The sequence below is a fragment of the Phyllostomus discolor genome, chromosome 4 (genome assembly GCF_004126475.2).
Source record: "Phyllostomus discolor isolate MPI-MPIP mPhyDis1 chromosome 4, mPhyDis1.pri.v3, whole genome shotgun sequence".
Taxonomy (NCBI): Eukaryota; Metazoa; Chordata; class Mammalia; order Chiroptera; family Phyllostomidae; genus Phyllostomus; species Phyllostomus discolor.
This window is the reverse complement of record NC_040906.2, coordinates 23,665,805-23,678,471: the sequence shown is the minus strand read 5'-3', so window position 1 is coordinate 23,678,471 and position 12,667 is coordinate 23,665,805. Positions and strand designations below refer to the sequence as shown.

Genomic DNA, 12,667 nt, shown 5'->3' with positions numbered 1-12,667 from the left:
GCCTGCAGAGGAATAATCAGCACTGGTGTCTGAACAGTCCTTGCATCAGTGACTATCAGGGATAACCACACTGTGAGTAAGAAGAAAGCATAGCTCAACATCTCGAAAAACTCCAAGTTGTGCTGATTACATGCTGAATAAGAGCCACACGGACAGGATATAGGACTGAGTGAAGAAGATAATGCAGTAGAGATTTAGAAGCCATTGCATTTCAGACGCTCAAAACTCCTGCATCTCTTACCTCTGTATTTTGTAAGAGGGCTGTCCCCTGAGAGAGCAATCAGGGCAGCGGCCGCAGGTGCGAGCTTGAGAAATCCCGTTCCCGTGCTGCGTGGCAACCAGGCACAGAGACAGGAATGGGAAAGGCAGGGTTATTCTTGGTGAAATGGCTTATAAAAAACATAACTGTTGATGGACGTTTCTGACATGGTATTACAAGTTCAAGCTTTTTGTGGTCTGTTTTCCTCCATCTAGAATTTGACAGGACTAATAACTGCATTAAAATATTTCACCACTCATGTATGTGTTCAGCTCATATTTATTGGGTGCCTCCTCTTTGCTAAGCACTGTGCTGGGCACTGGGGACAGAGGGGTCCGCCCAGGCTTCACAGAGCAGGTGGTCTTGCTTCCTTGGGACTCACATGCCTGGGAACCAAACAACAGAGACAAGGACCAAATGCCATGCAGAAGGAGCAAACACTTACATATAAAAAAATCACAGGCCCTCACTTGGAGCCTCACCGCCCTCTGCCCACTGGCTGTGCAGGTGTCACGCCTACAAAACAATGTACTACAAGCGAGGGCATTTCAGAGAGGCAGGCACTGATATGAGGCATGACCGTCAACAGCTTAGTGTTTAAGGAGGCTAATGTCATCACAAGATAATGTGGGCACATGTTCAAATGTTATTTGTGCAATTAAAAAGGCCAACAATAAACTAGAAAAGGAAACACTAAGGAATTTGTCAGATAGTTAAACTGTGCTTGCCTCTGTGAGACAGGCTTTTGGGTAACATTCCTTCCATACTCTTTCCTGTACTTTTCCAATGTATTATATTCACTGTGAATTTTTAAAAGGCCATTCTAAGGGATGAGGCTGGCTGGGTGAAGCCACATGAGGTAAATAGAATGAAAGGAGACAGAAGAATGGTAAGTCCCAGAGCCTGCAAGACACGGAGAAACACACACGCAGGCACACGCGCGCACACACACACACACACACACACACCACTGACTCCAGGGCACACACAATCAAGCCTTTGATGTGGTCAAAACTGGTTTGTAGGTGTGATGAACTGAATGTTTGCCACCCTCCAATTCTTCTGTTGCAGTCCTAACCCCCATGTGATAGAATTTGGAGGCGGGACATTGGACAATGATTAGATCACAAGGACAGCGTCCTCATGAGTTAGATGAGAGATCTTATGAAAGAAACCTCAGAGCCCCTTTTGCCATTCGAGGACACAGAAGTAGGTGGTCCTCTATGAAACAGGAAGCTGGTCCTCACCAGGCACTGGCCAGCACCTTGGCCTTGGACTTCCCAGCCTCGAAAACTGTGAGAAATAGATGTTTGTTGTTTAAGCCACCTAGTCTATGGTATTTGTGTTGTAGTAGCTCAAACAGACTAAGACAATGGGTTAGCCATCCACACACAGGTTATTCAAAGTTCACATATGAAACAAAACAAAACAAAAGCTAATAACTGGTTACAAAGAAATAAGCAAGGAAATAAGCTGCTAGGGACTCAAGAGAGAAGTGTACATTTTCTCAACCGTAGATGTATAATTGCCATAGCTAAGGGTGTGTGTGGTCTCTACAGTGGAAATGAGTTTGTGCAGAAAAGAGTAATGTGAAACTTTTTTCCCCTTTTGCAATCCATGGGTCGTTTATATTAGTGAAGCTACTAAACATGCCTTCTTCATTCCCCTCCTGAATGAATAATGCATTTGTGGAAAACAAAGAAGCCACCTTGGATATCAAACCATCAGCAGTCGTTACACAATACCAAATGGTCAATGACCAGTGGCAACGAAACACTGCCCCTGGGGTCGTAGTGTCACCTCTACGCCCTCACCTGTCATACATCGTCGTGAGAAGGCTCAGAGTGAGTTCTGAGGCTCTGGGGTGCACCTGTCCTGGCTCTTCCACCCTGGCTCCCTGAAACAGCTCCTGGACGGCCTGGAAAAGATGCTTGACGGAGAGGGGGCTCTCCCTTGCTTCCCAGAGACTCTGACGTAGCAGGACGTGCTGAACCTGAGAGCTGTCAATCAAGTCCACTGTAGAAAGCAAGCGAAGAGTTGAGTCTGGTTTCAAATAAAGCAAAAGGCTTCAAATAAAGCAAATGTCACCTCGTGTTTAATGAGGCTTTTTTCATGGCATCCATTTCCTTTAAAGAAAATTAGATATGACCTCTGTTTGGATACATATCTCTTGTGCACAATTCAGATGTTACCATTCTGACAGCCAATTTGATTCTGGAGAAGCGCATCTGTTAGTAAGGCAGAGTTGTAACATTATTTTCAGTGTAACCTCTAGTATGTTGTTTTATAGAATGAAGTTGAAAGGAGAAAAAGTGAAAAACTTGAAAAGTAGCCTTGCAAAGAATTTAAGGCACTCTGGTGAAAGGTTGGGGAAAACATTTTTATATTCTTTAAGTCGATTGAGCAAATTTACTGTTCATGTTCAAATATTGCTTTTCCCGTCTGCAGCCTGGCTACAGAAGCAATACTGTGTGTCAAAATGCAATGGTCTTAGTTAAAAATCCCAGTGATCTCTCTACAAGAGCAGTTACAAAATTTAATATCAGGCTCCTTAGGCCCCACCCTTGCCTCAGCAATATTTCTTTCTTTGATCTTGGTTCCATTAGTATTATTATCTGAGGAAGGCACTAAATAAAACCAAAGTTGCTTACAAAAAAATAACGGGCTTATTCCCTATATATTTTTTACCACCTCCTAAACATTTTACAAGGCAAGGAATATAAGGAAGAATGAAATAGAGCTAACCCTATGGCTTCTTCCAGGCGGAGGATGACAGACAAAATTAATAAACACCCAATTGTATCGTGTGAACGATGGGATGTCAGCGGCACCCGGAGCTGCTGGCTTTCAAACGCTTCAGCCTGGGCGACGATGAAACCCTGCGCTTTTCTCTACTTCGTAAATCAATCTCGCAGATAAGAAATCTAGCAAGTATAATAACATTTTTTATTTGTTCTCTGATACTGCTTTTAAGGGGAGAGGAGTCTGAAGAAGGGAGGGGTAGGTTCCGGGATGTGACTTTAATGAAAACCTGGCTGCAGGTGGCAGAGGCTGCCAGGCTTTTTATCGCCCCTCAATCGCAAAATGTATCATCTCAGCCTGGCATGCCGCACACAGGGCACTCGTGACTTCTGCCGAGAGTTCTGTATTACAGCAGCACAGATAACGCTGGTACCCATTCGTCTCGCCACAAGATTTATGCAGCGATGCTCACCAGCTCCCGCAGCCCGGGCCTCACAGTATGCTTTACCTCTGCGTATGGGAATTTCTTGGTTTCGAATTTTTATTTGGATAGCTTTGCTAGGCAGAACTTTTCAACTACTAGTTTTGTGTCTTATTCGTGCTTCCCATGAATAGTATTTATAGTCACGCTTTCTGCTGCCAGGGATAATAAAAAATACAAAAAGGTTCATCCTCAGGTGGCATTGTTCGTACCCAGGCTGTAGACAGAGGCTTCTATAAACATTTGCTGCTCGCTTCAGTGGGAGGAATTCTCCAGGAAAATAGCATAACCGAGGGTATGTAGGTTAGTGTGCCCACTTGGCCTTTTGTTCATCCCTGGAATAACAGTTATGAGTGAGTTACAGTAATAGTTACAACTGAGTTTATTTGTCTATATCAGTAGTCTTTTAAAGTTTTTTTTTTTTAAGTCAAGAATCCCTGCTTCAGAAGACAAGGCGGCATGGAAAATGGAGAAACACGGAGCTGTTCTGGTTGAGGAGAGGGTTTCTGAGTTCTCTGGGCGTGGCTCTTCTACCTTTGCCACGTTTTGTGCCCCACGTCACACCCACACACACGTCGTGACGCACCGTTTGAAATTCCTTGGTCTATCTCATTGACTAGGCAGAAAGCAAAATGTAAAAGAATTCAACCTGGAAGAAAAATGTCATGTATATATAACACAGGTTTTTTTTCACGTCTGATATGATAATGTTATAAATCATTTCACACAAGGTGATTTTTAACAGTATAGGACAGACTTAGCAGAAATCAATAACCGTCGATATGCGGAATGCCTGTTGTTTTCTGTAGCCAGGACCCAATTTATTTCATGCTGGAAAATTTTTACAGGGGAAATGTTTTTACAGTGTTTGCTTTATTTTGCTTAGATAACAGTATAGGAAAAGAAAACCACAGCTTTCAATTAGATATAAATTTAACACAAAAGACCAGTTTGCAGAGAATTCTCAACATAGTTTTAAAATTTATGGCCCAAGGATTATTCATCTGAACCTGCTTCTGCATGTTCAGAGAGATAAGAAGTACAACTTAAACATGAAAATCTTGTCTGGTAGAGGAAATTTAAAATCTTTAAACTGAAATCTATAAGTACAGCTTCTAAACTCACTTATTTTGTAATTTTATTTTGCTTTGTAACCTGAAAAGGAAACTTTTTTTGCAGAAACCAGATAGGAAAAGCTTTTTAAAAATCTTCATCCAAAAATTATTCTCTATTTCAGTCAATGAAACTCCCCTTAGGTTGACCGCACATGGCACGCCCCCCCCCCCACACACACCTGTCTTCTGTTACAAATGCAGGAAATGCACAAATCCAGCTCTGGAGTCCCACACTCACTCACTCACGTGAGTTTTTGTTTTCTTTGTGCTTTCCCATCGCACTCAGGATCAGACTATCTCAAGGGTTTCTGAGAGTTCTACTTACATTGACACATGGTTTGCACAGACCGTAACTTGAAGGCTGTTCTATAAATGGAATTCTCGGTACTGTTGAGGGCATCTGCAAAGAACACATGGAATAAGGGATAAATGACCGTCTCCTTGGATAAATCCCACGTACTGCAAGGGAGTCCTGGAGATCGTGCAGCTGCACTTGAGTTTGCAGGTGTGGAAATGAGTGTCTGGACAGAGCTCTCTTTTCTTCCTGGGAACAGATAGTAATGGTCCGAATCAGGGGTGTCCGACCTGCGGCCTGTAGGCGGCATGCCGCCCAGGGTGGCTGTGAATGTGGCCCAACACAAAATCGGAAATTTACTTAAAACATTACGAGTTTTTTTGTGATTACATCCCAATGCATTTAATGTGTGGCCCAAGACAACCCTTTTTCCTCCAGTGTGGCCCAGAGATGCCAAAAGGTGAGATACCCCGGGCAGAATCCTAGGTTGCAGGGGACACTAGACACACCCTCGGAGTCCACCAAACTAAGGAGCCCACCAAAAAGTGAGGATTTGTCCACAGATCTGTCCACTTTTTATATAAAAATAAAGCAGCCTTATTAAAGAAACAAAATAAAAAACTCAGAATATAAATTCAATTTTGTTAATATATGCTAGTCACATATTAACACATATATTTATGTGTATATAAAAAACAACTCAAGAGCTATCCATCTATTCACTCATTTAGCAGATATTTATTGAGCTTTTGCAATATGGCCCTGGCATGCTCCCTGGTCCCTGAAACACAGCAGTTAACAGAACAGAGAGAGATCCCTGCCACGGGGCACCGGACTTCTGGTGGCGTTTGCCGAGCTGGTAGGAGTGGGTATTCTGAGTGCTTACATTCTCAGTGTTCATAGTGATTTTTTTCTGCTTGTTTATATTACCTAAATATTCAGCAAAGAGCATATGTTATTTTTATAATCAAGAAAGAATTATTAATACATCTCCTTTTGAGGGCTTCTACTATCAACATTACTGCAACAATGACTAATATTTCCGAGCATGTACCAGGCACCGAATGTTTACTTGCCCATTTCACTGCATGAGGAAAAGAGAAAGCTCTGGAGCCACACCCCGTTCATTTTTCTTTTGGGAAGATTAGTTTACTTTTTATGGATTTCAGAGGGAGAGAGGGAGAGGAACATTGATTTGTTGCTCCACTTATTTATGCACTCACTGGTTGATTCTTGCATTTGCTCTGACTGGGGATTGAACCTACAACCTTGGTGTATCAGGATAATGCTATAACCCATGGAGCTACCCAGCCAGGGCTTAATTTACTTTTTGATCTTCAGTCTCTTCTTCAGATAAATAGGGGTTATAATACATTCTTCAAGGGTATTTTCATGATTTAAAAAAGAAAATGTAGACAATATACTTACTAAATTATTTCTCTTCCCTGAATTTCCCACAGCTTAAATTTATTTCATTGAGCCTCCAAATTTGATTTTAATTTAGTTTAAGAGACTTATAACAATCTCACAAAAGAGTTTTCTGTTGCCTAAGATGGAAATGATTAGTCTTCATATCTAGAAAAAGTAAAACTCAAAAGAATGCCATTGACCACGGATCTCACATGACTTTCATTATCTAGACTTAAAATTCTCAAAACTATAGGTTTTGGAAATATCTCATGAGTTTCTACAATACCAGGCCTTGCTTCTAGAGAGGTTTGTAGTTAAGTCATCATAAAATAGTTTTTCATATGTCTTAATTTATTGAGTAATTACATGTACACACACTCCACCCAAGACTTGAACACACATTAGGTTCCAGGCACTATGCTGGGTCCTGAGGACATGAAGGTGAGTCAGGAGTTCTCAGTGTCAAGGGAGAGACAAGCTCCCTGGGCTAAACACTGAGGGCTGCGTACTGAAGATTTCCCAGGGGAGGTGAAGTAGGTGCTGGCTCTCCAAAGAGAAGCAGGAAACTTTCAAGGGATTAAGTGGAACAAAAGGTTTGGGGAAAGGAGGTCACACGTGGTGCAGGGGACAGCGTGTGCAAAGGCACAAGGGTACGAGGGTTACAGAGGTCAGTATGCTGGAAGGTGTAGGAGACTCTGGGGAGAGAGGACAGAAGGTACGTTGATCTGAGTTCACAGAGCATCTTGCCCCAACTTTTGATTATGCATCTGGAGGTCAGGGTCACTCCTGGGGATGGGATAGAGATTTGGTCATTAGTGTTGGATTTGGGCCAAACAATATCCACCTATTAGATTGTCTAAGTAGAATGCTGGAAGTGAAGAGAAAATTGGGCTAAGTAGCAGAACTCTAGAAGAACGTAATATTTAAGTAACAGAGGAGAAAGAGAAACTTAAGAGAAAGAAGGAGAATAGAAAGCGAAAGAAATGAGAGATAACAACAGTAAAAAGGCCAAGGAAGGTCGAGACAAGCCAATACTTCAGTAACTGAAAGCCACAAGGAGATCAACTATGGGCTAAATATAGTCTCTACTTCTTTTTATGATTAACTTGTTTATTGAAGGCTTCGCAAAAGCAATTTTAGTGTGGTCATGAAGGTCAAAACCAAACTACACAGGATCAACCAATAAATGTAAGGTGAAGGAAAAACATAGAAGAGGAGACTCAAGATCTTTAATCTAAAGGGTAGACAAGAGAGCCATAAATAGAACAGCACATAAAATCAAAATTCTTTTTCAAAGAAAGAGATTCCAGAATGTATGTATGGGTCAGGGAGGAAGAACCAGGAGGAAGAGCCAGGAGAAAGAGTGAGGTTGAGGATTCAAGAAGTGGAGATCAAGGTAGTATTTGATATAATGAAGTCCTTTTCATTGGGAACCTGTTGCCTTAGCCACCTAGCATCCACTTACCTTTCTCCTGGTGAACCACCTCTCCCTGACCTTAGTCTGTGGACTTCTAGTAGTGTTAACTCCATGTCTCCAATTTCCAAGGGGGATGTGTGGCCCAGGCCTAGCCAATCAGTGAGAGCATTATTGCCCTCTCTAGTCATGGGCACAGAACCAAGGTCAGTCAAAGAATACATCGATGAAACTTGAATCAGAGACTCTTTGTTCAGTTATCAGGGAAGAAAACTTACTTTTTTTCCTGTTGACTTAAACTTGGAACTGTAGATGGGAGCAGCAATTACTGTCTAGCCAGGGTGTGTAGCTTAAGAGTGAAAGCAGCATGCAAAGGGGAGCGGAGATAAACTTGAAGATGTAAAGAACCACACCTTACATGATTTGGTCCCAGGGCAAGCTAGTCTTCCCTCGAGTAATTAATGATAGAAGATAATAAAGGCCCTTTGAGTTGGTTTTTCTATCACAAGCAACTGAAGAACTGCTAACTGATGCGATCCCTGAGGTAGAGACGATGGATGGGGAAGGTGCGCCGGTGAAGGAATTAGCTTTGGCAAGCGGCCCATCCCTCACTGCTTGAGAGAACAAAAGGGTGGGATACTGGGTGTGGGGAAGAGGGCCTGTCTGAGGCCTTCTGTTTTCTCCACGGAGTTGGGGGCAAGTTCACACGGTGTGAGTAGTGAGAAGGTGGCAGAGTAGAATACTCAAGCAACGATGAAGATCTGGAATTGCTACAACAGGAGGTGAGAGAAGATACCAGTCACAAACTCCAGAAAGAGCTGCCGAGTAACTTTGCATCTCCAGTATATCTTGTGATAGCAAATCTCAATTAAATAAGAGTGTATTCGCCTAACACTCACTTGGAGGCAAGGTTTTGCACACAAGCAAGTTTTAAGCCCAGGACTTGCTTGTATTTGTTATGCTGCAGGAAAGATGTCTTGGAGGAAATAAAACTATTTTCAAGTTTAATGTCAGCTGATTAGCCATAAAACTCAAAACACTGGGAGTGAGTAGTATGTGTGCTCAAGAAGTGTTTGTGATGAGAAACATAGTCAGCTCTTTCCCTTTGCTAAGCAGGCCCTGAGAAAAATGAATAACGAACAACCCTGTGGATTTCATTGGTTTAAACATACGCAGCGGGATAATTTATGGCACGTTACTCACTTCCTTGTTCTCACGGCAGTGGGAGAATTGAAAGAATGGAAAGGCAATGTTTTGATGATGCCCATTCCTGTGTGTGTTCCAAGGTCTATGCTCCTTTTACTCCCTAAAGGTATTTAGCAGCTTCTTTGTGTTTGAGGGGCCACCTGTCACCCACCCTACTCAGGCCTCCATATAAAAGGCCCAGCAACTAATTAATGCCACCCATGGAAATGGGAGCATTGGAATCAACACTGCTAGAATTTCATGGGCTAAATTCGGGGGAAGTTGCTCTTCTGAAGCAAAATAGGGAGACTGATTCATCAGAAGGAAGGTGAGTGGTGCTGGGAGGCCAGAGGAACAGCTTCCCGCTGAGAGGGTCTGTGGCACCTCAGGTACCACCTGGATCCCCCACTTTCTGAATCCTTCGTCTCATCGAATCTCCTGGCTCCTTGTCCCTGGCCCATGTGCACATGCTGGACTCTCTCTTGCCTTTGAAAACCGTCTTGATTTCAGTGTTGTTCCAGCTATGGATCTGTCTGTTTCCTGGAGGCGGAGAGAAGCTGATGCCGGGACAGGAAGTTGGGAGAGGCCTGTCTGGAGTTGGGGAGTTGGGGTGTTGGGCTGTTTCCAGGGCTGCCCTTTCTGGCAGTTTCCTGATTGGAGGGAATGACTGCACGTTGTAACCTTGGAGACCAGATGCTAGGCTTGGCAAGGATTTCCGTGTCCAGGCTTGACCGGGAGTCCCATGTCTTCAAGTGGCCCCCACAGCCAAAGACACAGAGCCTGGCAAGTGGTGGTCACGATGACATTTTAGACCAGATGTTCAGGATAAAACCCGTAGAGCTTGTTCCTGTCTGTCTCAAAGGGATGGTTTCTTCACAGACTGGACTCATGGTAAATTTCATACCAGCAGTGATGTTATGAGTATTTTTGGTTTGGAAAGGGATGTTTCTTGGCCTTGAATGTTGTGGGGTGAAGTCCTAACCGCTGCACACATGCGCACTGAGTGCCAGGCACTATGCTAACCACGGGTCAGACTGTAGCGCTGAACCCAGCCGGGCCCCTCCTGGAGGGGTCAGACCCCAGCAGAGGCCTCTCCCTGAACAAGTGTCAATTCCACGACCAATATGTGGTTATGAGGTGAAGCACCCACCTCAAGTGAATCTGGGCTGTGATACAAATGCCACCAAAACAAGCAATCTTGTTTAAAACCTCCATGTTTTTCTTCTTTGAACAAGTACACCTATATCAAAAACCTCACGATTTGTCCAAAATATTTTGTGATTGACTAGTTCCTTATTTATAAAAAAAATTTCCTTTTCAGATAAGAGTTCAAAGTTAAAGTATGGGAGAAGCCAGAGACACCTCTGCCCTGTGTCCTGAGCAAAACAAAGTGAGAATAAGGATACTAGTCTGGAAATAACCGAAGTGTAATGCCCAACCTTTTTTTTTCCTTCTGGAAATCGGCCCATTTCTGTGCCCTGGTTCCTCTCAGATGTACCAAATGAGCACAGAGAATCAGCAAACTAGGGATTCAGCAGGTTCCCAGATGCCGCTCAACCATCTGGCCCATCCCCCTCCTGTCAGATTGTGTTTGCAGCGTTGTCTGAGGAAGTTATGCGGCAGAACACGGCAAGCTGTGATGCAGGGCAGCGTGCAAAATGAATGGGCACCCCAGGTGATTCACCCCCAACCCTGCTTCCTCAAGGCCCTTTCTTATTTTTCCTGCTGGTGGGAGATAACACAAGAAAGGAAGAAATCGCTGGATACAACAGGCCCGAAGCTACGAACAAAGTAGCTTTAGATGCGTAAAGAAATAATAACACATGCGACATCTGGTCTTGCTCCTGGAAGCATTTCGACTGGGAAACGTGTTTCTCTTTAAATGACTCTTAATTTTGTTTCAGCCCAATCCATATATGCATCATTTTCTACAGATACGAAGAATGTAATAAAATGTCTTTCAACTGTCCACCATCTAGGGTGATGACCCAGAAATAGATGTTTTAGGCCAGTGGTCGTCAGGGTGCGGTCCGAAGGGAAGAGCATCGGTGTTGGTTGTGAACTTGGTAGAAATGCACATCCTTGGGCCCCGCCCTAGGCCAGCAGAGCCACAAACTCTGGAGGGGAAGCCTGGCACTTCAACAAAGCCTGCAGGTAGTTCTGACTCACACTAAATTTGAAAACCATACCCTCAGGGAGAGAAAATTGGGCTTTGACTGTGTTATATAGTGTTGTATGCTAAGGTTGTTAATAGGAGGGTCCAAATTTGGGAAACCCGAAGGTAATATGAATTACTCATAATGTTTTAGATCAATAACTCGAGTTGTTACAGAGTTTTATATAGAACAAGTAAAGTTAACCATCTAGATTTTAGCTAGGGGAATAAGGCTGCAACTAGGTCCAGCAATCAAAATGTCACAGACCGGTTCTGGGCCTGAGCTGGTACTCGGATGTGTCAGAGGAAAGGGAAATGGGCCCCCTCATACCCGTCTACCAAATACTCATATAATGACAGCCGTGAGACCTCTCGCCCAACTTTGGGCCCACGTTTACTGTGAACTTAACCCCTGACATTCAACTGTCTACAGTGATGTCATTTTAACAGTAAATTATGAGAATAGTTTAAAAGTAAACCCCTTCTTATAATTAAAATGTAATCAATATTGAGATCAAGTCTTTTGCTAAATTATTTTGGTGCTTTGGAGACAATGGACCAAACACTCTTACATAAATTTCTGTTTAGAAGAAAAATTCTTTTAAATCACCCAGTAGTTTTTTTTCTCCCAGCCAAAAATTTGCCAAATGTCCACTCTGCTTCAATTCAGAAGTATGAAAATACAGCATATATGCCTAAGCTTTTGTTTACAAACTGTACTCAGAAACCTGACGAAAATACCCACCTTGTTTGTCTGGGTCCATTTCAGGAATTTCTTGGAAGGGCAGGTGGCAAGACGGTCCTTCTGGCAGAAAATGAACCGATCTCTTAGGCAGAAAGTTTTGCAGTAGAAGGATGGGGGGCAAGGAACGAAAAAGCAACTAAATGTCATTCCACCTGTGGGGCAAGAATGAGAGGTGTTTGGGGAGACCCTGCAGTCTCTCGGGAGGGTAAAATTAAGGGGTGTGGGGGTAGAAGCTTTTTACACTCCTGGGACTTTAGATCCGTATCTCCGAAACAGAGAACATCTCCTGAAACTAAAACCGCAACTGCTTAGAACTTTTGAGGCATTATAATTTTAAGAGTGAACTGGATTCTCATTTCAAGAAAATGTAATTTTGCTTGACTTTTGAAAGACAAAATCTGAATCTCTCAATGCTTTAATTTTTTTCAAAGCTTAAATTTCTAATACCACTATGCTAAACAATTCTACGTATTAAATTTCTGACAAATACTATCCATTTAAACACCTCATCACACACAATTCTATACATAGAATTCAGTTAATATTTATTTTTAAAAGAGTAGTAAATTAGCTACCTGCTGTTTCACATTGCAACTATTGTTCAAACTCAATACATATATATACATATATATGTTTGTTTTTAACAAAAACTGGGTTATGCCATAAGAAAACATGACATAGTTCTTAGAAAAACACATTTGTTAATATATGCAGTTGAAAACTGTTTTTAAAAAGTAACGTGATAATTAAATTTAAATAGTGCTCTCCCCTCTTCTAATGAATAAATTAAGGACAAATTATTGGACAGAAAAGTAATATTTTACAAAAAGGGACATTAATGCTGAAACTGGTTACATTAGTTCTTT

The 12,667-nt window shown here is 42.5% G+C and overlaps 1 protein-coding gene across 1 annotated transcript in view; it reads right to left on the bottom strand.

Annotated features, from left to right (window-relative positions):
* DYTN (dystrotelin) overlaps nucleotides 1–11,904 on the bottom strand; it is a 43,576-nt gene extending 31,672 nt beyond the window's left edge. The window contains exons 1-4 of the mRNA XM_028508517.2: nucleotides 11,802–11,904; nucleotides 4,923–4,997; nucleotides 2,074–2,275; nucleotides 242–327 (exon numbers count right to left, since the gene is read on the bottom strand). Coding sequence (XP_028364318.1) covers nucleotides 242–327; nucleotides 2,074–2,275; nucleotides 4,923–4,997; nucleotides 11,802–11,820 — 382 coding nt within the window. The 5' untranslated portion in view covers nucleotides 11,821–11,904. The remainder of the gene's footprint in view (nucleotides 1–241; nucleotides 328–2,073; nucleotides 2,276–4,922; nucleotides 4,998–11,801) is intronic.
* Between the last annotated feature and the right edge of the window lie 763 nt (nucleotides 11,905–12,667).